This window comes from Coturnix japonica, chromosome 5, assembly GCF_054131305.1.
Source record: "Coturnix japonica strain WE chromosome 5, WE-NBRP24, whole genome shotgun sequence".
Lineage (NCBI taxonomy): Eukaryota > Metazoa > Chordata > Aves > Galliformes > Phasianidae > Coturnix > Coturnix japonica.
The window spans coordinates 23,564,792-23,591,960 of record NC_140667.1 but is presented as its reverse complement, the minus strand read 5'-3'; the positions used below and the strand labels follow the sequence as shown (position 1 = coordinate 23,591,960).

Here is a 27,169-nt window from a genome sequence, read left to right as displayed (position 1 = left end):
CAACTGCAGGAGACCAGTGCTGGCAGAGAGCATAAGAGCAAATTTGTTTTAAAGAGTAAAAATTTGGAACTCCGTAATCCATGTCCCACTGCTCTAAACACAAGCAGGATGGGATGACTCAGGTGATCCCATGTTTGCTGGTCATTCAGTGGCCCAGAGGAGAGCTCCATCCTGGTTAGGGCAGAACAGCTGGGTAAAGAGGTACATTTACCTAGGAAACCGCAAAAAGCCTTGACTGATGCCTTGTTTTTTTTTTTTTCCTCCTTAGGGAAACAAGCTCCAGTGAGACAGCTGAATACTTGTAGCAGCTGCTGGACCTCAAGGCCTCATCTGTCTGATTGCAGGATTCCCTCCTCGCTGAGCAACTGAGGGGACTCGGTAGGAGAGGATGCTGCATTCAGACACTCCTAAACTGGCCTTGAGTTCAGCTCCTTCCCATCCCCGTGCCCCCCTTTGGTACTGATTCTTTTGAGAGGAGTCACAGGACTGCCAGAACCAGTAATAAACATCTGACGAAGTCCTGAGACATCCTCTTCCCTGGCCTTATCTCCTGCTTGAATGAGCACTACCCTGTGGGTGTGGGCTCACTACAGAATGGAGGGAGGTCAAGAGGAGGCCCTCAAACTGTTCAGCTCACTCCCCAAAGCCTCCCTGGGTGGCTGTCCCTAGGCACGTACCCCTTGCCTACATCAGATGCACATGAAAGAGAGAGTTTTACTGTTCCACCTAAGGGACTTAGCAGTGGGTGATACTGGGGCTGGAGAGATGACTCTGGAGAGTTTGAGCTCATTCCTTCCCTTCTATCTGTTAGTATACTTATGCCTCCATCAAGAGAAAAAACTAGTTCTTCCTTGCTCTAGTTTTCTCTTGTTGGATGTGCCTACATAACTTCCACACCAACTATCTGCATAGATCTGCACACAAACGGAGTGGGGGAGACAGATCCCAAACCAAGATAAACCACCATGAAAATTAACTGGCAGCTTCTGGTCAGCCAGAGCTCTAAAACAGGGAGAAGTTTCTCCCCACAGCCCAATTCTCCCCACCCTCAGCATCTCCGCTTTGGCAGAGGTGCTTTTATTCCTTTTTGTTCCCAGCTTGGGCCCTACAGCGTGGTGCTAATCAGGTCAGTGCTTTCCCACTTCCCATTCTACACATCCCCTGCAATGGGAGTGAGAGAATTCCACTTCCATCACCCTATCACAGCTGCCCATCCCCAGTTCTGTTTCATGCCAAATGGGATCTTGCTAAGAGCTATGAAGAAGAAGGAACTCTGCAACCTGAAGAAGAGCTACCAGAGAGCCATATTTCCCCTCACATCCTGATGTCACCGTTGGCATCTAGTAGTGTTGTGAACACCACTGAGGACATGCTGGCATCTCAGGAGACAATTCCTTATGCCAGGAAAGAGATAGCATGTTTGAATTGGCCAAAGTCACCAAAGACTATTTTAGATCTCCTCCTTCTAAGTGATAGCACCAAAGGTAGCAGCCTCTCCCATACCACTAATCAGGCCAGACTTTCCAAGTGTGGTGCATATAACATGATAATGTGATAGAATGTACTACAATATAGGACAGCAAAGTCTTTGGCTGCAGCAGATGAGGACAAACCCAAACACAGCAGCTGTGGCTGCAGATATGAAGGAGAAAGGGGGGAAAAATACTTCCTACCTTTGGAGAGCCTCCAGCAGTCAGGAATCTCTATCAAGACTCCCTCACCTCCACTGCCAGCCCTTAAATGAGGTCTGGGAAGGGGTGGATCCTGGTTCCACCCCTCCCAGTCACTCAGGAGCATTGCATGCAGCTGAGCTCCCCTGGGTTGGCCCTGATTTCCTTCCAGGTGCTCAATCAATGCTTCAGGCCCTGATTTAGCACGTCCACTGCAATGCTGAAATGACTTCATCTCAAAAGTGTTCCGTTCTCTTTAGTATCCAAACATCCACTTCTGACCCTTTTCCTGCCCCAGTATCTTCTCACTCTGTACCTTCAGTTGTCCTTTGCTAGAAGGACAATGTGGGACTTGAATTTCTAAGATCTGGGACGCAGCAGATTGCACATGAGAGTCTCTGTGTGCTCCACTAGGTCTCACAGCAGAGAGCCTTGAAGCTTGCTTTGCTTCAAGTGCCCTGCACTCAGATTATGCTGCTCCAGCCTCTCCACCAGGCTCACCTCCCTGCTCAAGAACTGGAAGAATTGAGAGAATGGCTCTCACACCCCTCTTTTGGAAACTGTTTTTGCCCCGGAAGCCACTTAGGACAAATTTGGGTACAGCTAGCTGCAACCACACATGCTTGGCCAGTGGGGTGAGGAGGAAGAAGGCCTTCAGCACAGCTCTTCTCAAGGTTCGCACAGGATCTGCTTCTCACCAGATACCAGAGCACTCCCAACCCTCTGCCTCCACCCCAGCACAGAGAACCACTGCCGGGTCCAAGCACACCCTCCTCCACCCCAGCACCTCCACCGTGCATGTCCCCATGCCTCCCACTCCCACCGTTGTACAGAGACCAAGAGCAGAACTCGTTTGTACATAATGAACCTTATTTTGTATTATTGCCGATCCCTTAAGATATTGTATTTTGGAGACTCTCAGATCCTATTTTCAGTATTGTATTTTATTAAGAATTAGTGCGGGCTTAGCACCTATGAACTCCTTTCTTGTCAGCAGCTCACTTTGTCCTTATACTCCAGTAGCTGCCTCTTCCCTCCTGTTTTTTTTGTTTTGTTTTGTCTTGTTTACTAGTTGTTTTTTTTCAAGCCACCTTTTCTCTTTCTTCCATCCCTTGCTCTGCATTTGCTTAGACAAGCAAAATAAAAATAAAATAAAAAGATGCAGCATCAATCCTGGGTTGATGGATCCCTTCATTGCAGCGTGGTTGTCACAGCTTCTCACCACTTGCTCACCAGATATCCCCTTTGTTGTCTGCATGTGGAACTGGTTCAGCGCTGGGAGCTCACGCTCAGTGTTTGGGCTATAAGTAAACTTGCATGTTTTAGGTCAGTAGCTTGGGACCTGTTAACCTGCAGCTCTGATAGTCCATTTACATCTGTGAAAACTGGTGTGAAACACACGGCAACAGGAGGTCTAGAAAATTAAGTTTGATTCTAGAGATCTCCTGGTGGGTTTGTTAGGATTTGGACATTGAAACGACCACCAATGGCCCAGGCAGGAGTCATCTGGACTTTGGAGATGCTTGAAGAAAGCTCCTAAAAGGATAATTTCTCCAGCATCGATCCTTTTAATACTGACACAGTTGGAGAAAGCAGAACCCCCTCCATCGGGAGCAAATCTCCCTTCATCTAGACAAATCCTCTCTATTCTGCAGTTTGCTGGATTGCATTCTGAACCGCTCAAAATAGGAACATTAGGATCTTCCGATCCTTGATGTGCCTCCCAAAATGCAGCCAGCCAATCACACCACCCAGTTTGGCTACAGCAAGTAATTAGAGCAGAACAAGGGAATTAGCAAAGTGAGAGGGCACCTTCTTTGAAGTCACCTTCAGCCTTGCTCAGTTACACTCAGTGCATTTCAAACACAGCCCCCTTCTGCCATGCCAGGTCAGGCTATTTCCCATCTGGGATCATGTTGCTGATGAGCCTGTGCACTGCCAACGCGGACAAGCCCAGCACAAAAGAGTACTGATGGAACACAGTCTTCATTTTGCAGAGATGAGTTATTCCTAGCCATTCTCTGTTACCAGGCCAACTTGGAAAAAAACACAATTGCCTTTGCAGCTCACCGCTGCAGAGCAGGCCACCAGTGGTCCATGGGAACATCAGTGCCTTACAATAAGATGTATTCTATTGGAGCTTTTGGTATAGCATCCCTGCTTTCTAGGTGCAGCATGTTCCCTCTGGGTGTCACTGCTTGGGGCTGTACCTGACTGTACAAATCTATTGTGAGATGTGCAGGCTTTGTTCCTACTCCTTGGCAAGGAGCTTTGGGTGCCTTTGGGGGAACAGGGTGATCAAGCCTCCTCACAGCCCCATGCTGAGTGTCCTTTAACCATGTCAGAGCTGGCACCTTGTTCTGCGTGTATTTTCTTACCTGCTGGAGCTCTCTGCCTTGTGCCTGATGAAATCGTCCATCAAAGGTGAAGGTAGCACTTTGCACCTTGGTGTGACCCATGCAGGGGCCACTCAGCCTGCAAGCAGGAGGCACCAAGCTCACCCAGGTTTCTGTGGGAGGGCCGGCCGCCATCTCACAGCTGCAGAGGGGAACAAAGCCCCTGTGGAGGCTGAGTCATGCTGCAGGAGGGAGTGGGCTCTCCAGGAGTCACGACTGCACGAGAGAGCAGCTGGGGCAGAGGCCAGGGCTGCACCATAGGTCTGGGAGGCACACTGGACCTCTGGGCTGGAAGGCAGCTGATACAGACCTGCAACATCCCTTTCCTCATGCACCACAGGTTGATGTTCAGTGTGTGATAAGCTTGGGGCAAAGCAAATCCAAAGCAAGGTGCCAGACACATGTAGGAACTCTGCAGGGTCCCTTAGCCCATCTGACATGACTAGGACTGAGGTCACCAAGCGCAGCCTCAGCCCAGCACAGACAGATTGTGCAGTTCTGCTGCTGGGTATCATTGCCCAAAGCTGGGGAGCCCTGCCTCAGGCAGATCTCACCCCGTGGCATAACGACCCAGAGCTGCAGGTCCTTCACTCTGCTGGGGCTGCCATGCAGGTTTTGGGGTGCCTGCTGCACACAACTGCTTAGGGTAAGCAGCCTCGGCTGTGAGAGACCAGGGCTGGGGATGCTGCCACGTTCCTCTGCCTCCCAGCCTCCAAAGGGTTAAGTGCCAGTTTCAAGTGTCTCTAAGGTGACACTGCACTCCCCGCAGCCCCCCTCCCCACGCACACGCTCACGCTCCCTATCTGCTTTGTCTTCTGAGTGCTGCTGCAGGATCGGTGCACAGGCACCTGCCTGCCTGCCTGCTTGTGCAGCTGCTGCAGGGGACAGACATAGATGCACTGGGCCCTGGCGCTTCAGGCTCCTTCCTAGGACCCAACACGCTCTCTTCTCATCCCTTTTCCTGCACCTCCAAGCAGCAGCACTGACGTCTTTAAGTCTCTGTCTGCTGTTCCTCCACTCCGCTGTCTCAGGGCAGAGGAGGCAGACAGAGGCTGATCCGCGGTGCCTGAGCCCTGCAAACTGATGTGGAGAGGCAGATAGACAGCACTGCGAAAAGTTGGGCTGCTGCTCCACTGCTTTCCCTTCAACTGTGCTCCCGGAGAAGCAGAGCCCTGCCAGCATCCTCCCAAGACCCACGGGCAGCCAAGCAGAGCGGGACTCAGCCAGGATCGGCACCTCATTCCACATGGCTGAGGGGCCCAGCTGGAGAGAGCTCACCACGAGCAGCGGGGACAGCGAGGGAGCCCGGGGAGCCTCGGGGATCATCCCAGGAACTACGGATGTGGAGAGTGCTGGGAGAGAGCAAAGCTTGGGTCTCCGTGGTGCAGAGCCAGTGTGGGACAAGGTGAGAGGGGCGACGGCAGCGGTGGAGGTGGAAGAGCAGTTCCTGCACTTGGCCATCAGGAAGCAGGTGTCCTACAGGTAGGAGCCCCGGGCTGTGTGCAGGGGTGCTGTAAGGGCCTGGGCTGGGTGTAATGGATGGCTCTTCCCTCTGTCGGGGTTGTCAGTGGGGTCATGCCTGAACTCCCTTCCCAGAGCTAGGTGCTGCTCATCCCTGCATTCTTTCCTTCAGCCCTGTCCTTGCACAGGAAAACAGGGAGCTCCCAGCAGGGAGAAGGAGCGGTGATGCTGAGGTAAGGAGCTGAGCCTGGAAAGCCTCTGGGGCTGGCTGCAGCAGCAGGAACATCTGTTCTGGCTCTGGGCTCCTCTGTTGGTGTCACCGAGCCCAGCAAACCACTACATAAAACTGTCCTGCAGCACTCAGGAGTGCCTGCTGTGGGGATTTGAGGCCCATGGTGCGCAGCTCTGCACTGGGGAAGATGACCTACACTTTGGGATGCACACGCTCACCTCTTGGTTCAGTGCCCATGTGTGCAGCAGCCCTTATCCCCCTTTGAGAAGGCTGTGAAGCAAACTAGGAGCAAATTGCTCTCTAATGCTGTGGTAATGGGAACTAATGGGAAACCGAATTAGTGCCTGTAGAGCAGGAGGGCCCTGGGCTGACTCATCCTGAGCATTCATTACTCTTGCGGTGGGTGGCAAGCAGGGGCTGGGTGGCAGTGTCCTGTCTGAATTAGCACCCAGCTGTGAGCTGGGGCCGTGGCAGTGCTCCTGGCACAGCCTGGCCTGGGGGCTGTAGAGCAGGGGGATGCTCCCACCACTGACACCAGGGATAGCTACACCAAGTAGCTAGTTTTTTACACCAAGAGCGGGTTTTTCTTCCTTTAGCTGTCTTCTTTCAGCTGTGTGTGTTGAGCGGATTAGCCAGCTGCAATTACCCAGCCTCCACCGGGGAGGAAGGGAGCGTATTGCAGTCTAATTTGATCAGCCTGAATTCTCTCCAGAGCTGTCCAATATTACAGAGGAACATTTGCATCCTGCTCTCTGCTCCATGTGCATCCAGGAGTTGGGAGGATCTGTCAAGGAGTCCCATAGAAACCCCCTCACCACACTAACACGTGGGTCCAGAGGCACTTCCCGAGCCCCAGTTCGGAGTTTGGAGGCCCCCTTCCACAGGCTGTTACCCATTACCAGAGTCCTCAATGTCACATGGAGGTGGAGGCCACAGTGCTCCTGCTGCTGAGCCGCCCGCTCCTGCTGGGGCTCATTAGTCATCAGGAGGGGCAAGCGGCAGGAGCCGCTATATAAAGGCTTTGAAATGAGCAGAAATGATATGAAGCCTATGGAAATAAAGCTCTTTCCATAAATAGCTGCCATGGTGTACGGAGGCGCCTCGGGCGGGCGGATAGATCTCAGTGCTCAGGTTATATTTAGGGCTTTGAGTAGCAGTTCCATGCCAAGCTTATTAATGATGCTGGCTTGGGCCACGGCTCTGCAGATTCTGGGACACTTTCCCTGCAGGGAGATGCCCCCAAAGTGCTAGGAGGGCCCCTGCTACCCGGCACCACAGCAGACCCTGAGCAAGTGCAGGGCCTTTGTACCTCATTGCTGGCAATGCTCAGCCAAGGAGTGTGCCTCATGTCACATTAGCTCCTGCACTGGTGTGCAGCAGCAGGGTAGGAGCAGTGTGCTGAGCAGTGGCACAGCACCAGTGCTGCCAGGGATCATTGAGGCAGGTTGATTCTCAGCAGCACCCTGCAGCTAGGCACTTGCATGGAACATTTGCTCATCTTGGGTGCTTTCTTGTGTGCTTTTGGACTGAGACTAGCAGCAGTGACCTTCTGTCACCACCGCCACTCCCGGTAGCACAGCTCGCAGGAGTGTTCATCGAGAGAGGAAACCACACTGCAGGAGTGCTTGTTGCTCAGGCTTGAATGCATGATAAAGGATAAGCTGGGAGCTGCAACTCCCCTCCTGTGCTCCCAGTTCTGCTCCAGCCACCCCTATGGGGCGGCAGCACCTGGCATGGACACTGTGGTAGTCAAAAGAGCATCTCCTGAGCCCCCTGCTTGGCCTTGTCCCCACAGAGCCAAGCAGAGATCTGGGGGCCCAGCTGCTCAGCATAGTCCCTGGGTGACAGATAGGATGCAGGCAGTGGGTAGGATGTGCTGAGCATCTCACACGCTGTTCTGTGCTGAGCTAAATATAACCCATAGTGGAGCAGAGGGGCTTTGTTGTGGAAATAGCAAAGGAGGACATGCTGGGTCACCGCAGCAGAGCAGAGGGGAGAGGAGGGTGGGCTTGTTCCAGCCACTGCACTGAGATACCAGGAATGGGGATCTCTGTGCACTCCAGGGGCAGAGTATGCAGCCCTCCCATCCCAGCTGGGCAGCACAGGAACTGGGAGAGAGCCTGAGCTGTGCTGGGGGAGCAGCAGTAGAGCAGCCAGCCTGGCTCCTGCCTGTCGCCCCACTAATCGTGTTAGCCAGGCAGTGCTGAGCAGCATCATTGAATTGCCATCCATCCCCACCGCACTGAGCCTGCTCTGCCAGCACAGACATCTGTGTCCCCGCTCAGCTGGGAGGAGGTGGCTGGTACCTTGCAGGGCTTGGGTGGCTCGACCCAGCAGGTGGCACACATGGGGGCACATGGATAACCCCTTGTACTTTGTGTATGACCCCTGCAGTTGCACATGGAGAGAAGGACTTGCTTGCTAGGCCTTTCTGAGAACTGTGGGTCAGCATGAGGCTTGGGAGTGTGTGGCACGGGGAGGGATACTGGGCCATGAAACTTGACATAGAAATGTCCGCAGTAGGGTACGGCACACCAAGCTGCCCTCGTGCACACTGCGGCAACGAGGCCATCACATCCTGGTGCTTGTGCTTCACTCAGGTGCTTCCCCAGGGCCCTCCACGGAGCCCAGGATGGGACAAGCACACAGCCAGCCCAGGCCACGTGAGGAGAGCTGGCCCAGGCTCAGGCTGCGGGAGGAAGAGCGTGGTGGCGCCGGCCGCAATGACAGCCGCCCTCGCACTTCCAGGAAGTGCAGAGAGAGGAACCAGGTGGAGGGTGCAAACAAAGCGGGGCCCACACCACCAACACAGCAGCACCGGCCGCACAGCCCTGCCAGGCTCTGCCCTTGGGATGACTCCGGAAAGCGGCTGCCGGGGAAGGAAGAGCGAGAGCGAGCCCCAGGCTGTCTGAGCAGCAGCCGCCTGTGCTGCAGCAGATGTGGAGGCACCGCTCGTGGGATGTCCCCCAGAGCCCTGCAGGGACTGCAGTGATGAGGTACCGCTGGGATGGGCTCTGTGCTGCGCTGGGGCTGAGAGCTGGTGGCCCCGCTGCGCTGCAGGGTGGGGGGAAGGATCCTCCATGGTTTCCTGTGCTTTCCCAGCTCCTCACGCGCAGTTCCCTCCTCTGTCCTGGTGTCATCGGGTGTGCACGGCCTCACCATTCGGGATGCTGGAGGGTCGCACTGCTGCACGGCACATAGGATTCCCCCTAGGCCGGCAGCTTGAAGCCCCCGTCTGCACCCATCAGGGCACCGGCTTGAAGGGCAGACGGGCGCCGCGCATGTGGCTGCCCCCAAGGCCAGCTGTGGGGGTTGCCCTGCACCCTTTGCAAGGTGACGCTTGTGCCTGGCTCATTTGCCATGCAAAGAAGGCCGCCATGCACCCACCGCCCCGAGGAGCTGCAGGGCGGCAGTGACGCAGCCGGGCTGCGAGGCGCAGCACCAGTGCCAGGGTGAACAATGGGAGGACGAGGGAGGCCCCGCTGCTGTCGCCGATCCTCTTCCTGAGTGCGGGGGAGGCAGCAGGGCTGACAGCTTCCTGAGCCCTCAGCACCGGGCCGTGGCTGCTGGGGCCTGGCTGCGGCACCCAGTTCGGCGACACTGGGACTGGGTCAGTCTAAGGCTTGGTGACACTGGAACTTGGCGGCACCAGGACTTGGTGACACCGGGACTTGGTGACACCGAGCCTCAGTGACACTGGGACGGGTGACGCCGGAGGTTGCTGACACGGGGCTCGGTGACACCGAGGCTGGAGCTCTGTCCCCTCGCTGCAGCCCCCACTGGTGTCAGCAGGTCCGGCCCTGGACGGCAGTCCGCGATCCCTTGATGCGCGCAGGGCTCGGGGCAGCAGGTGCCCGGTGCGCGGCGCTGTCCGACGGCAGGAGTCGCTGTCGGGCCGGTTCGGCCTCCGGGCCCGCCGGTGCGCGGCCGCACTTCCTGCCCGGCCGCCGGGCTCGGGGGGGCGGGTGCCCGCGCCGCCTCTCGCCCGTCCCCCTCGGTCCCTCCTCTCGCATGGAGCCGAAGCGCGGGGCGGCGAGCCGGTAGCGGCGACGCCGAGCCCCCCAGCCCGGCCATGGAGGCGGCGGAGCCTCCTCCGCCCGGCGGCTCGCCCTCGTCCTCCTCGTCCTCCTCCTCTTCCTCCGCCGCCGCCGGCGCCGTCTCCGGGCCGTCGGGCGGCGCCGATCCCGAGCGGGCGCCGCCGCCGCCGGGCCGCCGGCACAGCAACAAGCGCTTCACCGGCCTCAGGCTCTTCGGGCGCAGGTGAGCAGCGGCACGGACGCGGCTCCGCGCTTCTCCCGGTGCGCCCCGGGGCCTGCGCGGTGCGGGGGGACGGCGGGCAGCTCGTGCCCCGCGTGTCCGAGATCGGAGCGGTGCAGCCGCGCTGCGCACCGCAGGGCCCGCCGCTGGGTCTGCTCGCCGTCGGTCCGGCTTCTTCCGTCCCGCCGTGTGCCCGTGGCCGGGGGCCGTGCCTTGGGGCATCTGTCGAGTCGCCTGGAGCGTCCGACACGGTGCTCACCTGGAGGACTGGCTGCTGTCCCCCAGCCTGCCAGCTGTCAGCCCCGGCTGCGACCCATAGTGCTGGCGCTGGGCACTGGACAGGGTGTTGACCCCACTTACATGAAACATGGAATCAGCTGAGATGAGATGCCAAAGGGACGTGGTGTGTTCATAGAGGGAGATGAGACTGCACTCTTCTCCTTTAAACTATTGGCACAGATGTTGGGTACCATGGCCCTCACCAATCCCAGCCTTCTCCCCATATAAGTCAGAGTCCCATGTCTGGTAGTTTGTTTCCATGTGCCCAGCACTGCATGTCCCCATCCCCACGCTCACACCTCATGCTTCAGCTATGATTTCAGCAGGCTGTCAGCACTAGGGCTGTGCAAGCTCTGCACTGCTCCCAGGGAGCCCCGGAACCACACTCTGGGCTTGCCTTACTCAGTGTCCTCCAAGTGCTTTGTCCTCAGGTTCATGGCACTCACTTGATTTTTGGGATGCTCAACCCATATAAGCCAAGAGGTGACCACACCATCCAGAGGTGTGTAAAAATGACAGTAGATCAGTTCTGAAGGGATTTCTGGGGGGACCGTCTGGCCCAAACTGCTTCTTCCTTCCTGATGTTGCTCTGCTGACCATGAGCTTTTAAGCATCCTTCTTGTACAGGGGGGATGAAGCAGTATGCGGGGCTCCCAGTGTGGTTTCACTAGTGCTAAATAGAGGGGAAGGGCCCCAGTTTCAGCCCCCACAGCACACCCTGCGAAGTCACGCAGGAGCTGGGAGCGAAGGGCTTGCAAGGTCGCTCCACCCAGTGTGAGAGCTGCTCTCTGCTCTGGTTTCACAGCTGGTGGCGGTGGCCATGAGGAGCTCCTTAACAGTCTTTGTCCTTTCCCTCATATTAGTGGGTATTTCTGGCCCCTGGAGGGTCCTGCTTCTTTGTATAAGCCGTAATTGCAGAGCATGGCGGAGCATACAGAGGGCAGTTTCTCCTTGTACAGAGGGTTTGTGCAGTGCAGGTGCATGCAGTGCAGGAAATGCAGATCTGGCCCGTGCAGCACATTTGGCAGCATGGCTTGAGATGCCTGTCACATTGTTAGGTGTTTAGATGCTTTTTTTCCTCTGCTTCCTCTGACACCCCCTGGGTGACAAATCCATCTTTCAGAGCTGCGAAAAGCTGTAGGGGTGTATGAAGAGATTTGCAAGGAGCATGAGGGAGGGAGAAGTCCCCACGCACACCTCTGAGTGTAGAAACCGTGCTGAAGGTGTGGAGGAGGATTGGTTGTGGGCTCCTGAGAGCTGCCGAATTTGTGCCCACCTGAACGGAGGAGTTGAACGTAGCTCCGAGTTCCATTTCACTAGAAGGAACGACAGGGTTAAGAGGTTATTCTCCTTTGTTTCAGAGAAGTACAGTCAGTCCCTATCCCCAAAGTGCTTTTGAACAGCGATTGCTGAAGAAATTTGTACCTCCTTGGATTTTGGAGTTTAGCCGGAGTGTATTTGGCTGAAGTAAGTGGAGAGGAAACTGCACTGGGAGATGAAGCCTTGCTCTGGGGAGCCCCAGCTGCAAGGAAAAGTCTCCTGAGCTGGGGACATGCCGCTCGGCCCTGCCTGCATGTTCTGTCAAGACCACTGCTTGCTCACGCCACAGCAGCAGAACGTACAGCTTGCTGAGTGAGTGGCAGACTCAAGAAACAGGAGATCACATCAGTATTGGACACTGCTCGTCTTGTTGGACACCCATGGTACCTGTTTATCCCCAGGTTGGCACTCAGTGCATCACAGACATCTCACTGCAGGTGAATCCTGGGGGGGTTTAAGCAATAGGAGATGAGACCCTGAGTTCTGCCTGCAGCACATTAGCCTGCTGTGTTTTGCAAGCAGTCTTATTTCTGTACCTGATAATTGCCTTAAAGGAGGGTGGAGTAATTGGCTCCAGAGCTGACAGAGACAAGTGCACAATACGTGCATCCGGGCCACAGATGGGTAATTCTTCTAATTGGGCTGATAAAGAGATTGGAGCCAATCAGATAATAGGTGGTTGGGATTAAATTTCCTTCCTAGGTGCCCTGTTTCTTCTGGTGTAAGTGAACAGCACGGTTTACCCCTTCCAGCTGGGAAGGAAGTACCATGCTGGGGACACAGCCCTCCTCTCACAGTTCCCAGTGCCAGAGTGGGGAGCTGCTGATGTGAGTCTCTGAGTGGGGCTCGGGGTCTTTACCACGTTCCCTTCACTGGGTACTTATATGTGATGGTGAATCTGGTGTGGCGAGGCCATCGGCAGCACAGCCTGGAGACCATGGCTGAAAGCCCTGGTGGGCCTGCCCCAGCCTGGGGCTGCATGCCATTGCCCTGGGAAGGTCTGTGGGTGGCACAGCATGTGGGTAAACGGCACTCGAGAAACAGAGCTGAGCACCCGCCTACACTTCTCTGGGACGATGCTCGTCTTTCTGCTCGATGCTGACGACATGTGAGAGCCAGGGGAGAAGCACCTGCAGGAGCGCTGGCTGCTGCCTGGCCTTCCCCTGAGTGCTGTGCTGATGGCACTACCGTGTCCTCTTGAACTCATCATCCCTTTGCCCAACTGGCCCAAACCCAAGAGCTGGACACAGGGCTGAGAACCTGCATTGCCTTCACACAGGGGTGGTGCATATGCTCTGCTATGGGTTAAATTCCAGGTGCTTCAAGGGCAAAGTGGGCAACTGTGACAGCAGTGAGGATCCTGAGCTGTAAAATCAGCACGCTGTCAGAGCTGGAGCAAACCTTACCTCAGGACAGGCTTTTTCTCAGAGCGCCTCGCTGCCAGCTTGCCGTTGAGCAATCGAGAGGATGCCTCCTCCTCCTCCACACATGCAGATTCAGATTTGGCTGTCAAACCTCTCGCTCTTGGCTCTGCCAACCTCATGCTCTGCTCCACTCGCAGGTGGCAGAGGGCAGGCAGAGGGCTAGCTCTGGCTAACAGCCCTGTTAGAGCCCCAGCTGCTCCAGCTGAAGCCACCTCTGTCTGCGGAGTGTGTTGCTGCACTGCTGGCAGGGGCTGGATCCTCACGGCTCTCTCCCTGCTGGCTCTTCTCCCTCCCCTGTCTGACATCGGGGCACAAACCAGCTGCCTGCTGGAGAGTAGAGCTGGAGAAAGGGGCAGAACTTCTCATCTGATTCATAGCTGGAGTGTCCCTTACAGGGATGTGTCACCTCAGCAAAGGCCTGAGACAAATAACAGTGATCCTTTCTGTTCCAGAGGGTGAAATGATGGGAAGAGGGAAAAACAGAGGAGGAAATGGGGGGCAATGCAGGTCTTTGCAGGGAGGAAATGCTTGGAGCTGCAGGTAGTACAAGGGACAGAAGTTGGGGCTTTGTGGTTGCCTGGGTCCTGCTGTAAGGAACAGCAGGTGCTCATGGGGCAAGAACAGGCTCTGGGCAAGCGTAGATGCTCTTAGAAATGCATCCTGAGCTCTGGCAGGCAGTTAGGGCTGCAGCGTGGGATTTCTTTCTGTCATCATGCTGCCATGCCCAGGGAGCAGACAGTCTCTCTGAAGACTTGGCAGAGCCTCTGAGGATAACTTCCAACTCTGCTCTCCTCGCAGCCCTGGCTTTTTTTTCCCAGGTGACTTGGTGAGCTGAAGCGTGAGAGTTGCTCTCAGCCACACGCTTGCTTCTTCGCATAACTGGGTGCTGAGCTCAGAAGCAGATTTAGGGCTCAGATTCCTTGGGACCACAAGCCATCCTTCTCGGGAGAGCCTGGGGAGCTGGCAGGAGGTGAGATGCTTCTCCCCAGAGCCTTCTGGATGTAAGGCTCGGATGCAGGGCCTGCTTGGGGTCATGGACAGGGTGTGGAAACACCAAAACCTGTCCTGCTAGTTCTGGAGCTGGCACTTGGCTCTGAAGGAATAAGTGCCTCTGTTTTGGAGATCTTGTGCCCAGGAACTTTCCCCAGGCCGGCTCTCCAGTGTTGCAAAAGCACAGTCCCCTTTCCTCGTGTTTCTGTTGAAACTTGCGGGCATGGCAGCAGCTGCATTCGCTCTGAGAGCTGTGAGCGCTTTTCCCTCCTCCGCGTCAGGACGTTGAGTAGGTGGTGAAACTTCACAAGCACATGTGACGAGGCTGCATCAGGCGGGCACAGGGGATGGAGTCCCCCGCTCCATGTCAGGCGCACGTGTTGCATCCAGCAGTGTTCTCCTCCTGCCCACGATCTGGGGCATTGCTTCCTGAGGGGCTGATTTGTAGTGAGCTCTGAGCTCTGTCCAACTTGTCACGCTGTGACAAGTGTGTCCTGCTAACCCAAAGGAGCTCCTCTGGTCCCCAGCGTTCTTGTCAGCCTGGGTCTCCTGCTCAGCCCTGCCTGCTGGCAGGTCATGCTATCTGGGTGAGGCTGGCTGCAGCTCATCTCTGTGGGGCAGGAGCTCTCTCAGGCTCCAAAATATGCTGCAGCTTTGCAGAAAGTCACGCGGTCCCACTGGTTTTCTGTCCCAGGAAGTCAGAGAAGCTAACAAAAAGGCTCGTTATGAAGGGTTTTCCCCTTGTTTTGGCGCAGCTCGTCTCCCACAGGAAATGTGGGTGCCAATGTGGCCCATCTCTCAGTTGCCGTTGGCAGCCAGGTGTGAGGCTGGGGCAGAGGCCGCACTCCCCAGCATTGTGGGGAAGATGGGGAACCACAGGGCAGGAGCACCTTAACCTGCCTGGGGTCTGATCTTGCAGCCACATGCAGCCCCTCCGTGTGAAAGTTCCCTCTCCATCAGATTATCTGTATCTCGTCCTGCCTTGCCGTCCTGGCCTGGCTGGGATTCAGTGTTAAGCCTCTTACCGCACAGACCTGAGGTCACCGTGCAAGGGAACATCGCGTGGGGCATGCTGAAACGTGGTGGGGTTGTTTTCTGCAGGGATTTTGCTCCCAATGGAGGCTGGCAGATGGCAGGATTAAGCGGCGGATCTGCTGGCAGGGCTGTGCATGCCTGCCTGCTGCTGCACACGGGAAAGGGTCCCATCCCATGGCACAGGGTCTGAAGAAAGTCCTGCCCCCCCACGCTGGGTCACACAGCGCTTTATTCCTGGCCAGTGCTGCTCGCTGCTCCTTCTGTGGGCACCGGCAGGGTTTGGTGCCTGCACACAGGTTTGGGGCAGGCAGGCCACCCTGCCCTGCCCTGCTCAAACAATGCTCCTTCATGTGAGGTCTGTCAAGTGCCTTCATAATTTATTTGAAATTCAAATCCTTGCCCAGTGCTGGCGGCTGGTGCAAAAGCTGCCGGTAACCCAGCTGGTGCGGGGCATAGGAGGAAGAGGAATGAGGCTGCCTCCTGCTGCCGGTGTGGCCCTGGTCCCCTAGCTGCGCTTCCTCTGCCCTTAGCCATGGGCCTGGGGGTACCAGAAGCTGAAGCGGTGAGTGTGGGTGCCGGGAGTACCTGGGCTCTGGCTGTCCCGCTGCCCGCAGCAGCTCCCTGGCAGCAGGCTGTGTGTGGCTCTTGTGGTGTTTGTTTTGGCCCTGGAGTAGAGGTGACTGGCCTGGGCTGGGTTTGTGCCCCAGCAGCGGGAGCGTGGTGCTAGGCAAGGCCTCTCCTCTCCAGCAGGGTACTGCACCCTCCCCCAGGAATGCCTGTAAGACCCCACGGCTGGCAGCTGGGGAGGTGATACAGGTGCTGCTACCTCGGCTGCACACCGAGGCTTGTGGGGAGAGCATGCAGGGATGAGGGATGTTGCCAGGGCAGCAGTGTGCTGGGTGGCTGGAGGCATGGATGGGAGGGCGTGCTGACCACTTTCTTTGTGTCCCCAGACTCCACCTGCCCCACAAAGGTGTCCTCCCTTGTCTCCTTGGCAGCCAGCCCGGCCGATGGGGATCCCGAAGGATAAGGCACCGGCCAGCCGTGTATAAGTACGTGGCATTTTTATTGGCTTGCGCAGGCTGTGCAGTTCCAGCAGCTGCTGCAGAGAGAGAGCTCTCCTCCCTCCCACCCACGTCTCACCCCACGTCACCCTCCTGTTCCTGTGCTAACCAAGGCCACCGAAAGCCAGGCTGCTGCCTGCTGCCTGCTGCGTGTGTCACTAACCTTGTACCCGAGGGCAGCTCGCTGCCAGACTTCCCTCTGCTAATGTGACAGTCTCATCCTGCTGGTGGTCCAGTGAAGGCATGCTGAAGGTTTCTTCCTCCATCTCCTGGCTGTCGTGGGCATGAGGGCTGTAGCACCAGGCCCTATGCTAGCTGAGCACTTCAATGACCTGAGTTTGGCTTATCTGGGTGGCCAAGCAGCCTGAAGTTCAGTGAGCTGAGCATGCCAGCTGGGGTGGGAAACCAGGCCTGGGAAGTAACTGTGACTGCTGCCATGTGGTTGCTGTGTGGGAGCCAGCACTGAAACTAACCATGGAGGGGGCTTGTGAGCATTCTTAGGGAGGCGAGGGGATGGGGCAGGTTTCTCTGCTCCCTGTGGCCTGTGGAACATTGGCCTGTTAAGGGTTTGTTTACCATTTCTGGCTTCTGAACATCCTGCATATCACCAGCATGCTGCCTCTGATCACAGAGTGTCCAGCTCTCCCAGCCCTTGGGCACAGCAGTGCTGTATTCCTGCAGGTGGAGGCTTGGTACCAGTATGGCCACTCTGCTCCTGCACACTGGTGTTAGTGGGGTTTGGAGAGGCCCAAAGCACTGTGGGTTGAACACCAGAGGGCATGGTTGCTCTTCTGTGCTGTGTACTGGAGGGCTACTACGGAGGGAAGAGCTTTTAAGGATCTTTTTGTGGCACTTGCTTGGTCTGAGTACTGTGGGATGGCCCTTCTGCAGGCCCTGTCTCCTTGCTCATGGGCCTTTGCTGCATTTTTTGTCCTCTCCTCTGCAAGGGGAGCTCCCAGTGCTATGGGATTGGGCAGCTAAGGTAGCAGAGCAGTGACCAGCAGCTGGGCCTTCATGGCATGGGCTCTTCATGCCCCTTGTGGCTCCTGGGTGGGAGCACCTGTTGTGCAACCCATGATTTTTGAAGCAGTAAGGTTGGTGCTGGGGACTGCTGGCAGCAGTGAAACAGGGTGAGCAGAGCAAGGTGGCCCTGTGATTACCAGCCTGCAGGGCACCAGCCCACATCCCAAAGGCAATTCGCACTGCCCCAGCAGTGATGTTTCACCTGGGGTCTCCTTCACTGTACAAGTGCCCGTCAGAGGGTGTGAGGCAAGTGAGCAAGAGGATATGGGGATGAGGGAGAGAGGAGGAAACACGTGAGGGCAGACATGCGGAAGGCAATCACAGAAAAAAGGGTGGAGGAAAAAATCAGCTTCTCTTCCTGCCCTACCATTTGTAACGGGGACAAGCTGACCTTTTGCAAAACCAAGAAGTGATGGGTTTAGCATTGCTGAGTCTGTACATGGGACAGGCAGAAAAAGGCTGAGTAACGCTGCTGCATGGTGAAAGTGATGCCACAGATGGGACTAGATACCAACAACAGGGTCACAGTTAAGCCAACAAGCGCCTTTCGGGCCCATGACTTGGAACTTAGTCATGGGGTTTTGGTGGAGGCTGGGGACATGGGGACAGAAGATGCTTTCCTGCCCCAGGCTCAGTGCGGGGTCCTGGCCTCTCACAGCACTGAGCCTTTCCCCAGTTCTCTGGCTGTGCTCCTTTCTTGCAGGGCCTGGCCATGGTTGCTGCTTGCTGTGGAATTTGGGAGTTGGGCTTAGGGCTGTGCGCAGCTCAGTGCTTGTTAACAGGGAGATGGACAGCTAGTCACATCATGATTTTGTTTTCCTTTGTGGTAAATACAATGGGAAGGCACTCTGTTAAGCCCCAGCAGGGACATCACAGGACTCTGCTCCGGGGGCTTTGGTTGCAGCCTGCACTGCAGCTACTGGGTCAGCTGAGGCACAGGTGCCTGCCGGGGGCAGCTGTCCCTCTGCCTGCTGCTGCCGTGGGGTCAGGGCAGAGCTGGAATCCGGCCCTGGGGAGGGAGGAGGAAGGAAGCTGCCTGGTGCCAGGAGCTGCTGGATCTGAGCAGAGGGAGGACAGAGCTGGTCTCAGCGAGCAGACACTTCCTGCCGCCTGCACGGGCGTCTCCAGCTGCCAACAGCACAAGAGCAGGGCTGAAAACAGTCCGGCAGCAGCGCTGACATTTGCTAATGTGAACTCTCCCACCGCTTTGCAAAGGCCGCGTGCTCCACCTGCGTGACAGAGCTGTGGCGGAACCCTCAGGCCTGGCTCCCCTCTGATTAATGGTTTCCTGTGATACCCATCGGCAGCACAGCCACAGGACGGCTGGCCCTGCCCGCCTTTGCCACTCTGGCAGCGATTTCTGTTGACGTTTTGTTATTGTCGTTTTACTGTCTTCTCTCCCCGGTCCCCGAAGAGCGCTGGGTACGGTCCAAGCACACTCAGGCTCGCACGCCCGCACGGAGAAAGAGCTCTCTGGCTCTAATTTTAGCCATGACATGTATGCAGGGAGCGAGCAGCCGGGAGGAGGCAGGGTGTGAAGGGACAAGGAGGTCCCAGCTGCAGGGCCACTGTGACTCACACAAACTGGTCACCAGCACTCGCGGCTTCGGGGTCTGGGGCTCCTTCCTTGTGGGTGTCTCAGAGCCATTTGGCCACTGGCACGGCCCTTGCCACGGCATGGGGAGGGAATGGACTCCTGCCAGCTCCTGGGGCTGCACAAAGGATGCCCTAAGGGGAAGGGAGGGAATGGCTGCCAGAGAAACTGTTGCATCCCATGTTCGCAGAAAGGGTTTGGTTGTGAAACATCACCTTGGGGTGTCACCTCCAAGTGCCTGTGCCAGAGGGAAGCCCCGTGCTTCCACACTCACCCAGCACTGCATGTTCTGCAGGGGCAAACCAGGGTTTCAGATCCGAGGGGACAAGCGGCTGGGTGCCGGGGATCCCTTCTCTTTCTGGGCCCCCTTTTCTTGTGTGTCCTTCACCAGGGGTGAGCCTGACTGGGGCTGTGCGCAGAGGAAGTGCAGTTGGTTATTTTAATGAGCGCTGTCAGGGTTTGCAGAGCGGGGAGGAGGCGGAGGGAGCAGCGGAGCGCTCGCTCGCCAAACTAGGACTTGGTCGGGGAGGGCTGGCCTGACGGTGCTCCGTAGCTACTGCTGCCCTCTCGTCACCTGCGGGGACTTCAGCGCCACTCTGGATCAGGTCACAGAGGCTTTACCTCATGCTCTGCCCTTCTTTCCTGCTCCTCATTCCTGCACCTCACTGCTTTTGGCTGTGCTCGCTGGGAGAAGGGGGGGCTGGGAGAGCTAGCCTGGAGCTGGTGGGTTCAGTCTGAACAGGCAGCATGTCCTAATGTACCTTGTAGGAGAAGCGGGGCGGGGGGCAGACTCCTGAGCCATTGGCTGTGTTCCTGATAAGCCGTGCTGGTTCCCAGAGGCTGGGGTGAGCTGCAGCTGTTTGGCTGTGAGTGGGGTTGGCAGAGGGGCTCCGTGAAACCCAACTCTGTGGCACTTAGCGGCTGCTGCTCTCCCTGCCAGAAGTGGGTTTCCAGCTGCTCATGTAAGGCACGGGCTATATCCCACCAGCATATTATAAACCTGCCTATTCCCCAATGGAATGGGGAGCCAGCCTGTGCCCTGCCAGGCTGTCCCTACCCAGCCACTTGGCCCCAGAATAGTCTGGGGAGGGCACAACAGACTTCGGAGCTTCTGGTATCTGTCCTGGTGCTGGTGACACCCTTTGCTTCTACTGGGAGCAACAGGACTCCCTTCTGCTCCTCTGCTGCAGGTGTCCAGCCTCATCCCCGCATTATCAGTGCTTGTAACTGAGAGTCTGAGTCTCTCCTTGGCTTTGCTCCATGCCTTTGGGAGGTCTGTGCAGCCTCCTCCACTTCCAACCTGGGAGCTGCATATCTGCTTTAGCTCTGTGTCCCTCACTCTGGAGCTTTTTCCCTGTGCTTGTTTCATGCTGCTTCCCTCAGGCTGCTGTGCAGTCCTCTGCTTGGACACCATGCTGGGGAGCTTCCCCCTGGCTTCCCACATGTAGGGGGATCTGAGAAGTGCCAGCTGGACTGCGGGACTTGGCTTCCCTTTAAGCAGAGAGGCATGGAGCTGTGGGCATCTGCTACAGAAACAGATGGCCCAACCAAATTGCCAAGGCTGGCCTGAGCCGCTGCTGCTTTGCTGTTCTGCAAAAGGATCTCTGAGAGATAAGGAACTTTTTAACATCCCTCACAGCCTGGGTCACGGGCAATGCTGATGAAACCAAAATAGAAACTGTGCGAGCTGCTGCTGCCCCATCTCCTGCTCTTGCCTGACCCTCGTGCTCTGATGTTTGCTCACCCTCTGCACTTCATTAAGGATAATTCACCTTCCCAGGCTGTCACTGTGGCTGGTTGGTTTTCAGAATAGAAGCCAAACAGCAGCGGCTTCTTTAAATCTGCGCTGCCCAATTTCTGGATAACCAGGAGGCAGATTATTTAGCGCAGTGGCAAATAAACTTCATAATGTTATGATGGTGGAAAGTTGTCAAGGGATATGAATGTGCAGGCTCAGCCCAGGAGCCTCCAAGGAGACAGCTTTAGTTTAAATGAAGACAAAACTCCATCTTCCATAGACTTCGGGAAGGAAATCACATTGCTGTAATGGGAAGATTACTCTGAGCTTTAGGGCTGGCAAACTCTTGACTTTATGAAGCACAAGTGGAGGGGCTGAGCTAGCTTGGCAGGTATGCCTTAAAGCAGGACTGCGGCACATGGAACCTGGCAGTGGGACTAAGCAGGGCGCCATGCTCTGAGCCCCCCTCCCTGAGCCCCCAGCCTTGAGGTACTGCCTGGGATCTGGGACAGGAGGAGCAGGGAAGGTGTGGGTCATGTTGGGTGCCAAATGGCAGCAAAGGGGTGGTGGGGCCAGAGCATGGAGAGAGGCAGGGTGGAGCTGCCACCAGCAGGAGGTGGGATTATGCAAGGAACTGTATTAAAAACAAACAAACAACAAAAAACAAGCCTCAGACTCTTCTGCTCCCATCCCCTGTTCTCAGCAAGCCTGACCTCGGGAACACTTGGTTGTGCATCTTGTGAAGGGCTTGCCAGGAGGTGGGACAGCTGGTCCCTTTTGCCTTATTTTGGTCAAGGCACGGCCAAGCGCTGGGGACTGCACTCAAATCGCTGTGTGGGCTTGGGTGGCTCCTTCAGTACTGCTTTGCTCCTTGGACGAGCTTCCCATGAGAAACTGCAAAGCTGCATTTCTTTTCTCCCACTTGCCTCTGAGCCCTGCACAAGGCAGCTGCAAGCATCCTGTTGCTGCCTCCATCCCTCCTGCTCTAGTTGTTTGGGGAAAAGGGATTTTGCAACAGCTCCTAATTAAAATGTCAGTGAAGATGCTTCCAGGCAGTGCCTTTTGTCCTTTGGGGACAAACTGTCAGTGTGGAGGGACAGGAGCTGCGGTATGACAGATGGGTGTCATCTTTTCTTTGACAGGCAGGAAGGAAGCGGTGAGGGTCCTGCTTTAACCTGCTTGCTCATGGCATCCCCAGCTCCTGGTGGAGCAACCAGAAAGACTGAAACTGGCAAGGGGTTATGGTTAGCAGTGGCTACCTGTAAAGCTTGGTCACGTCCTTGGTGTGGTCATCTGCCACAGGCACTGGCCGTCAGGAAGGTGCTGACCCCATGCCCTCTCACCAAGTCCTTGCTGCCAGCTGGGTGCCAGGCTGTGCTGCAGAATTATTGTCCCCTGAAAGAGAGCACCTGAGTGAGTTTTCCCTCTGGCTGTTGTCTGCAGGGATCCCATTACCATTCATTGTATGGAACGTGTCAGACCTTGCGGGTTCTTGGATCAGGTCCCTGCTCTGGCACTGTTGCAAGGTGGCCTGTATGTGTGCAACAGGAGGCTGCAGGTTTTGCTTTCATTGTGCCTCATTCTCTGGACGAGCGGTTGTGCTGGGTCTGTGCCCTGGTGCTCCCTTCTGTCTGTGCTGCAGAGTGTCACAGGCTGTCACAAAGACTTCATGGCACACACAGGCTGAGCTGATATTGCTGCCTTCAGGTGATGACACAACTGAAGGTGTCCTTGGCAATGGTTTGCCACAGGTGTGCGCTGGTAAGCGTGACCCACAGCTCACACGTTAAGGGCTTGTGGTTTGGACGGATGTGTTTCTGGTCATCTCAGTCCTATGAGCAGTGCAGAATTACTCACTCATCAGCTGCAGTGATGAATCGGAAGGCAGAGGGGCTGACAGTGCTGGGAAACGAGCTGTTGTCCCCACTATGACAGCTGTCAATGACTCACGCAGCCCATGGGCAGTCACTGCTGCTGTCCTGCTCCATGCTGGCGAGGGTTGTGTGCACCCTCACTTCTGGTCTGAGAGCTGATGTGCTTCTGCCTTGACTATTCTCAGACCTTTCTGCCTTGGAGCTCTCATTCTCGTAGCCCTGCCCCTTGTGCAGCATCTGCCACTGGATTGTGATGTAGGACAGATTACAGCTGGAGTGGAAATTTTGGGTAGAAACCATCTATGCAGAGCTTGGGAACTTGCTCACCTCTCTGCAACCACAGCCCTGAGGGCTGCACCATGTCTTGACCAGCACATTCCCTTCCCAGTCCAGCAAAGGCACTTCCTCTGCAGCATGCAAGCTGGGGATGGGAAACAAGGCTGCATGGAGCTCAGGAGATCTTGGCATCACACACAGGTGACTGTTAGTAACACTTCCTCCCAGGTTTGAGCTGTGCAAGTCACTGTCATTGCTGGGGAGGACAGCTTGTAAACTGAGACAGGCTCTTGTCTGCGTGATACCAGCTCTGGTGCCATAGCACCCACCCAGCTGCCACAGCAAGTACTGCTTCGCAGACTCAGCCAGGATAGACTCTCGTCATGGAGAAGGGTGAAACACGGGCTCATTTCCCTCACTGTAGCCCCGTGGTTGGAAAAAATGCTTTCCAGTCAAATAACAAGAGGCTTGCTGAAAGGTCTGGAGGAGCTGATGGTTTTTTCAAGTCCAGACTTTCTCTAGGCTTTGAAGCTTGTTTGGCTGGCATCCATTTTCTTCTGGGCACTGGCAGGAGGACACCAGACTGCTGGAGGGATGGGGGGAACAATGGCACAGGCAAGAGGACCAAGCAGTGTGTTGCACTGCATCCTTCTGTGTGAGGACACACAGGGCATGGTCAGCACAGTACCCAGAGATTTGCCTGAGGCTGCTGGAGCAAAGTGAAGTAATGGAGCTGAGTATCAAGAAACTCTTTGTGATGTGGGTAGAGCTTAGAGCTTATGCCTTGAGGGACACGGTGTGGTCAGGTGTAGAAATTGACCTGATTTTGTTGCTGTCACCACCAGGGGAGTGATAGCTGCTGGGTGATCAGGGTGCCCATATCAGCCGATCCATGAGCTCTGTGTCCACTGATGTCACAAGAAGCAAGTTTTCCCCCTTTAGTCGCTGCTTGGCTTTCCAAGAGCATTTAGATCCTGCCACTGAGGTTAGGTCTGTCCTTAGAGCACAGGGCTGCATCTTTCTCTGAGAGACCAGGGGGTTCCTGCAGTACCTTCATCCAACCCAGCTCTGCAGGGCAGCACAGACTGAGATACATTCCTGCTTCAGCAAGGTCTCAGCCCACCAGCGCGAGGTAGGGAGCACACCAGGCTGAGGAACTCTGAAGGGTCTGGTTCAAAAACATCCTACCAAAAGCTCCATCTGCAGATCACAAGCTGACTCCTTCCTTATTCACAGAAGGAGATTGAAATGATAGTGTAGAGCTGCATGCAAGTGGTGTTGATGTCCCAGTGCGTGCAACAGTATTTCCTTTTCCTCCTACCCTGCAGATGCCAGGCTGCCTCCAACCAGCCCCCTGAGCTAACAGCCCAGTGATGCAGCCTGTAGAGAAGCAATGAGCTGTTCTATGTTGTGACTCAACTACCAACAGTCTTTTCACAGAAGGTCACAGAAATGTCGGTATTGTTAGGCCAGGGGCTGCCAGGACACAGCTCTCCTTCAGCAGCCTCTGGTGTGTGGTTCCCCAACCACTCTGCACACAGCTCAGATGGTGCACATCAGTGCTGGGCACTCCAGTCAGTCAGTCCATCTGCACTGTCAGCAGCAGCTTTCAATGCCTGCACTGTACCATTTTGAGCTCGGATTGGAAGTCAGTTGCAAGCAGTGGGGATATCTTCACCATCAGATCTGAGCTGCTGCCACGTGTTGCTGTTATGGGTTGCCAGATGATTACCCAGCAGTAACCTTCACTGCTGATGTCTGGAGCGTGAGTCCATGTGCCACTTTCTGACAGCTCTGGAGATAAAAAAGACCGTAATCAGCCAGTAACCAAACATAAATGTCAAGCCAAGGGTGTTATAGCAGGTTTCCTCGTGAGAATGTGGTGTGAAAAGGAAGGAAGCTGTGTTGAGAGATCTTCCTGCCCAATGCAGCAACTCAGCAAGCACTGCACTAGCTACATGCTGGTGGAATATCTGGGACAGAAAGAACCACCCCACCCGTTCAGCTCACTCAGGGCATAGGTGGACAATTGTGCCTCTCCCAGCAGCTTAAGCTGGCCAAGCTTGCCACACTCAGGCAGCTCTATCTCTCATGGTTTTGTTTTTTTTTTGAACATGTTTTATTTGTTCATGTCATTTTTAACACCTGTTGGTGATGATGCAATTCATTGCAGTATCCCACTGATGCTGGGGAGAAGGGGACAGGAATGGAGTGCTGCAGTGACAGGGACAGGCTGGAAGCTGGCTGGTCAATAAGACATGCTTAAGTCCTCTGGAAAAGCCTTGTGGGCCTCGGTGGTGTGATGGGTAACTTGCTAGACACTGGGCGGGGATGGGTGTACATGCATTACTCGCTGTGATGGAACTTGAGAAATCCCTCCGAGGAGGTGGTACTTCGCTTTTGCTTTCAGTTGAGCAAGGCTGTAACTCCCCTAATGCTGCTCTCTGAACTGCACATTCTACTGGAGAGCATCACTATTTTTTTCCCTCCTTGTCCGATGTTACTGAGTACAGATATGGCAGTGAGACTAGAGACTTCCTTGCATAACCAGGCTGGAGGCAGAACCAAGCCCTACCTTTCCATCTCCCACCTTTGTAGCAATTGAAGATCCAGAATTTGCTTCTACCGTGCTCTTTAGAGCCTTGAAACAGATTGGCTGGAAGAGAAGCACTAGCTCTGGAGAATGGGAGTGCTGGTGCTAGTCAGAGTCAGCTCCTTCCGCTCCGACCTTTGCATGCTAAGCTGAGAGCGCTGAAACCGCTGCTGCAGCAGCTTCCATCTGTGGCCCAGTGCTTTTCACAGACAGCTGCAACGTCCTGGCAACACACTGAGCTCTGAGGAAAAGGTCAAGAGACCCGTTAAAGCTCTTTCCAAAATGAGAGGGAAGTTTTGAGCAGGACAGATAGGACGATTTTCCTAGTTCTCCTCCGCTCCAACTTTCTCAGCCAGGCTCCACTAAATGTGCCTGCCCTGCTTTGACGTGCCTGATTGTTTTTCTTCTTTAGTGCTTAGTTTCCATTTGCCACAAATTCTGTGGGCCTGCTGCTGCTTGTGCGGAACTGTTACAGCTGCAGCACGAGGAGTGCCAGCACCAGTGGAGCAAATAGCATGGGGCAGTGAGTAGGGATGGCCTCGCTAGGGCAGGAGCTCATCCGTGGAGCGATCTCACATGTGATTCTGAGGGTGTTTTCGTCAGGCTAAGTTGTGAAAATAAGCATAGGCTGCCTTAAGGAAGAGCTTTGCTTTGAACTAGAGAGGCCCAGATGCTCCCAGTGGGTCTCAGGGGCTGGACCCAACACCATAGCACCCAGCTCTCAGCTCAGCTGCTCTGCCTGCTTTGCAGATGTGGGGCCATTGCCAGCCCCACAGATCTGTGGGCAGCCTATTTAACTCCTGCTTTCTGTGTCAACAGCCAGCGCCCCACCACCAAGCACAATGGAAACGTTTTTTAAGAGGCACTTTGGGAAGAAGGGGCTGCCAGGCCCACGTCGTGCCAGTGTGCTGGCTGTGCCCACGGGCAAGGCCCGTCGCCGCTCCCAGGCTGGGCTGCCCTCCGCTTCACTGGCCCAGCGCCGTCGTGGCTCGGGGGTCCCGCTGCCAGCCCTGTCCTGTTTGCCCCTGCCCCGCCGCCGTGGTCCCCGCCGTCGCTCCAGCACCACACCACCGTGCCTCAGCCCCCGCTTCGCCGTGCAGCAGCGCGGGGGCTGCCCGCCAGCCATCAGTGCCACACTGCTGGGGCCCTCCGTGCTGCTGGCCGGCCTCCTCCCCACCGGGCAGGAGGGTGCCGGGGATGCCTCCAGCTCCTGGTCTGCAGAGGATGGCGATGGCAGGTTGGATCGGGGCAGGTGGTGGGCCGAGGAGAGCTGGCTGAGCGTATTGCCACGGCTGCGGCCGCTGCAGGTCAGGCTGCTGACACGGGGCCCTCGCTGCCTGCGCCGCACATCCTCCCACCGCCTGCCCACCGACGTTGGCTGCAGCCGGGCTCCCCATGGCCTGCCGGGCCGCTACCGTCGCCTCAGCCAGCGCCGCCGCTCCAGCGATGTCCTCTGGCCCGGGATGCTGGCCACCACTCACACGCGGTGGCTGGCCCAGCAGTGCACAGGGGCTGCCTTCCCCGAGTGCTTGGGACGAGAATCAGCCTGCTGCCCCGACAGCTGGAGCCCCAGGCTGCTGTATGTATGGCGGTGCGCAGGAGGCAATGCTTTGGGAAGGGGGGATGTGGTGGGCAGGGAGGGATGGGCAGGGCTATGTGTACCAGGGAAGGCTTCTTCAGGCTCCACAACATTCTGGGGAAGCACCCCGGGGCTTTTACCTGACAGCCCGGTGGGCTTTGACACGCCATTCTTCCTCTCCTGATCTAACAGCTGGTCTTCCCATGTTTTCCAGGAAAGCTATTGCCAAGTCCAGCCTCCAGCACATGGTAGCCCAGCCAAACCCCGCACTAGCGCTGAGGAACGAGTCAGAGAGGCAGATACGCAGCACTGTGGACTGGAGCGTAAGTGGTGGTGTGTGTTGCTGGGCGCTGTGTGGGACAGG

The 27,169-nt window shown here is 56.1% G+C and overlaps 2 protein-coding genes across 16 annotated transcripts in view; both read left to right on the top strand.

The window, feature by feature from the left end:
• The window catches only part of CREB3L1 (cAMP responsive element binding protein 3 like 1), a 41,783-nt gene extending 38,942 nt beyond the window's left edge, over window positions 1-2,841 (top strand). For all 3 annotated transcript variants that reach the window (XM_015864542.3, XM_015864541.3, XM_015864540.3), the window contains exon 12: window positions 269-2,841. In XM_015864542.3, the coding sequence (XP_015720028.1) occupies window positions 269-305 (37 nt within the window). In that variant the 3' untranslated portion in view covers window positions 306-2,841. The remainder of the gene's footprint in view (window positions 1-268) is intronic.
• Window positions 2,842-4,876: 2,035 nt separating this feature from the next.
• Window positions 4,877-27,169, top strand: part of DGKZ (diacylglycerol kinase zeta) — a 41,424-nt gene continuing 19,131 nt past the window's right edge. For 2 of the 13 annotated variants that reach the window (XM_015864517.3, XM_085548860.1), the window contains exons 1-2: window positions 9,695-10,019; window positions 27,020-27,128. In XM_015864517.3, coding sequence (XP_015720003.2) covers window positions 9,832-10,019; window positions 27,020-27,128 — 297 coding nt within the window. In that variant the 5' untranslated portion in view covers window positions 9,695-9,831. Of the gene's footprint in view, window positions 5,549-8,445; window positions 8,756-9,654; window positions 10,020-16,017; window positions 16,117-19,218; window positions 19,351-26,045; window positions 26,806-27,019; window positions 27,129-27,169 lie in introns of those variants that run through there. The other 11 variants (XM_085548861.1, XM_085548867.1, XM_085548857.1 and 8 more) reach the window with 11 other exon arrangements.